We start from the raw sequence: 3,624 nt of genomic DNA, 5'->3' as shown, positions 1-3,624 counted from the left end.
ATATATTATTTTATTTATTTCTTAAAAAATATTGTTTAAATATTTCTGATTATTTATTTAAATATTATAATTAACCTGAAGATTGACTATAAGCATAATTCAAATTATTAATTGAATTTAAATTATTGTTATTCAAATTGGTTAATGGGCATGAAACGATCGTAGTGGTTTTACTCTTTATCTTATATTAAACTTCTAATACTTTTTGATAGTTATATTTTTAAAAAAATTAATAAATAAATAAATAAAATGATAATAAAATATATATATATATAGATATATATATATATATATATATATATATATATATATATACACATATATATTTGAAAATTTATAAATATAAATTATTAATTTAAATAACTATTAAAAAATTTTAACTTTAATTTAAATATTAAAAATTAGAATTTTATATTTTATATATTTTTTATTAATTAATTTTATTTCTATGTATTGGTTTATGATTTTCACTGTTTGATTTGCCTAATAGTGGTTTTATCTCTAATCTAATATAATATATTATATATATATAGTATCAATTATTCAGTTTTTAGTAATGTCCTAGAAGCCAGTTAATATATTTTAATAGCTTTGATGCTATAATAATATTGTGTCCAAACATTAGAAAAAAAATCATTAAGAAAAGCATTAAATATTGTCCAGAACCTTCAATTTTGTCATCCCCACAACCCATAAACACAGGAATTTGACATGGTAAGAATTATAAAACAAGAAGTATTCAATGGTTTGAAATATCAACTGACATGTGACAATATTCTGTTTTTGTGTTTTGCAGTTTATAAAACAGCTGAACAGATGAATGGAAAGAAATTAAAGATAATTCATCTCTAAGAATATTTGATATAGAAGTTCTAACTGCTTTGCGAAAGACCTTTAAAAAGGAAAAAAGAAAAATCACCATTTCTCAAGACTAACCAATTCCTTCCAACTTCTGCCATGCTGCTTCTTTCATATTGGAGTATTTTAGTCATAATCTTCCCTTATTTACTACGTAAGTTTTCTTTATTATTATTCTTTTGTGCAATCATTGTGGTCAGGTGTGTATGGTTAAAGCTTCGTTTGCCTCACCTGTGTTTTCCACTCTCTTCCGACCAATCTTGAGTCTTTTTATCTGTGTGAAGAGGAGCACCATCTTCAATAAAAAATGAATCTTCTTTTCACTTCTGGAGAAGTTTGGAAGGATTCCTTTCTGCTATATGGACACATATTTATCTGAGTTTATGTTTCCCTCCCACTCCGCCAACTCTGATCATTCATTGCTCCAAATTGCTCTCCGCACCGTCGTAGAATAGATATTATATTCATTGTTTGTTGCAATTTTTTCCCATTAAATTCTTCATCACAGTCTCCAGATCTACACTCGACCACTGTCAGAAAACACAGCAAATCTGGAGTCATCAGAGAATACGACAGTGTCCCAAAATGTTAGTGGCATTTCCACTATCTCCTGGCCCAGTCTTTTCTTGGTCTGATATTGGCTGGTTGAAGAAGTGGCTTCCTTCTTGCTGCTCTGCCACAGGAACCAAGTTTGTGGAGATACCTGACAGCTGTTCTGGGACTGACATCAACTTGCTCTGCTATGTCAGAGGCCTTGCAACAAGGATTATCTTCCACACTTCTCTAAACAAAGTGAGAGCTTCTGTCAGAGGGCCCTGGTCAACCTGGGTGAGGTGATGGGGTTTCCCCTTTTTGGTGAATTGCACAATCACCCTATTTACTGTAGAAAGCAGGATCCCAAGGTTTTCTACAGTTTTACACCTTTAGATTGACCCATAATATGGCCTCTTTGAAATTCGGACAGTTCTAAAGCTGGTTTTGTACTTGGCATGATTTAAAAGTCACATGTAGAACTTGAAACATAAAAGTGTCAATTAATAAAAAAACATGAACCCTTCCAAGTTAAAATAACCATAACACAATGTTTTATGGGATGTCTATTTACTGCTGTCATGTCTATGTGGTGTGTATGTGTGGTGTGTGTGATCATCATCATCATCATCATCATCATCATCATCATCGTTATCATTTAACGTCCGCTTTCCATACTGGCATTGGTTGGACGGTATGACTGTCGACTGGCATGACAGGAGTCTGCACCAGGCTTCAATCTGATTTAACAAGGTTCGTACAGCTGGATGCCCTTCCTAACACCAACCACTCAGCAGAGTGTGCTGGGTGTTTTTTACGTGCCACTGGCAAAAGAGCCAGTCAGACAGCCCTTAAATTTCGTTTTTTATGAGCTTATTGATACACATACACACATTCACACACACACACCACACACACACACACACACACTGAATGGGGTTTTCCAGTTTTTGTCCACAAAATCTACTCACATGGATTTGGTTAGGCGAAGGTTATAATAGGAGACACTTGCTCATGGTGCAATAAAGTGGGACCCAACATGGAATCAAGCGGCTAGAAAGCAAACTTGTTACCACATAGCCACACCTTCACCTTACTCTAATTTTCCTTGTATAACTGGGGTGGGACATGCCCACAACTTCCAGCTGTAGCCAGTAATAGAATACCAGTATAACTAGTCACATTGTAAAAGGCTTTTGATGTTTTAAATCTGATCTGGCAGACTTTCTACAGCTGGATGGTTTGACATGGCTGGTATGCTAGAAGGCTGCACCATGAACCAGTCTGATTTGGCATGGTTTTCTACAGCTGGATGCCCTTCCTAACGCCAACCACTCCGAGAGTGTAATGGGTGCTTTTACGTGCCACCGGCACAAGGTCCAGTCAGGCAGTACTGGCAACTGCCATGCTCAAATGGTGCTTTTTATGTGCCACCTGCACAGGAGCCAGTCCAGCGGCACTGGCAACAACCTCGCTCAAATGTTTTTAAAAATATGAAATACTTCGCGAATTTGCATGTCATCCTTGTGCAGAGGCCATACTAATCTTCTCTGTATCGTTTTTTTTTTTTCAACTATTTTCCAGTTACCCAGGCCACAATGTGGAACATAACACTTTGTTCTTATAAGAAATTCAATTCGGTTCGCATTTCTTTGGACAAGGTTAAATATGTAAACCTAACAAGTGAAAAGGATCAAAAGTGTTTCAACACTGAATTTGAATTAGACGATGCAACAAAGCCAAGTTTTGTAGAATTTGATAACATTAATGTTGATGAGGTAAGGAAATTAATATGCACACACATACACACACACAACATAAGTGACGGGACGTAAACACACCAGCATCGGTTGTCAAGCAATGCTAGGGTGACAAACACACACACACAAACACACACACACACACATATATATATACATATATACGACAGGCTTCTTTCAGTTTCCGTCTACCAAATCCACTCACAAGGCATTGGTCGGCCCGGGGCTATAGCAGAAGACACTTGCCCAAGATGCCATGCAGTGGGACTGAACCCGGAACCATGTGGTTGGTTAGCAAGCTACTTACCACACAGCCACTCCTGTGCATATATACACATACACACGCATATATATATATATACATTATAACGGATGTGTGCATATGTGTGTGAGTGAATACGTGCATATGTGTGTATATGTATGTGTGATTGTGCGAGCATACATGCATGTGTGTATGCATGGTGTCATTATTGCC

General features: G+C 35.9%; 1 protein-coding gene and 1 pseudogene across 1 annotated transcript in view; one reads left to right on the top strand and one right to left on the bottom strand.

The window, feature by feature from the left end:
* Positions 1 to 799: 799 nt before the first annotated feature.
* Positions 800 to 3,624, top strand: part of LOC118768046 — a 20,960-nt gene continuing 18,135 nt past the window's right edge. The window contains exons 1-2 of the mRNA XM_036513794.1: positions 800 to 1,012; positions 2,974 to 3,167. Of these exons, the coding sequence (XP_036369687.1) occupies positions 958 to 1,012; positions 2,974 to 3,167 (249 nt within the window). The 5' untranslated portion in view covers positions 800 to 957. The remainder of the gene's footprint in view (positions 1,013 to 2,973; positions 3,168 to 3,624) is intronic.
* On the bottom strand, positions 2,877 to 2,989 carry LOC115224928 (annotated as a pseudogene).

The sequence above is a fragment of the Octopus sinensis genome, linkage group LG26 (genome assembly GCF_006345805.1).
Source record: "Octopus sinensis linkage group LG26, ASM634580v1, whole genome shotgun sequence".
NCBI classification, from domain to species: domain Eukaryota; kingdom Metazoa; phylum Mollusca; class Cephalopoda; order Octopoda; family Octopodidae; genus Octopus; species Octopus sinensis.
This window is presented reverse-complemented; position numbering and strand designations above follow the sequence as displayed.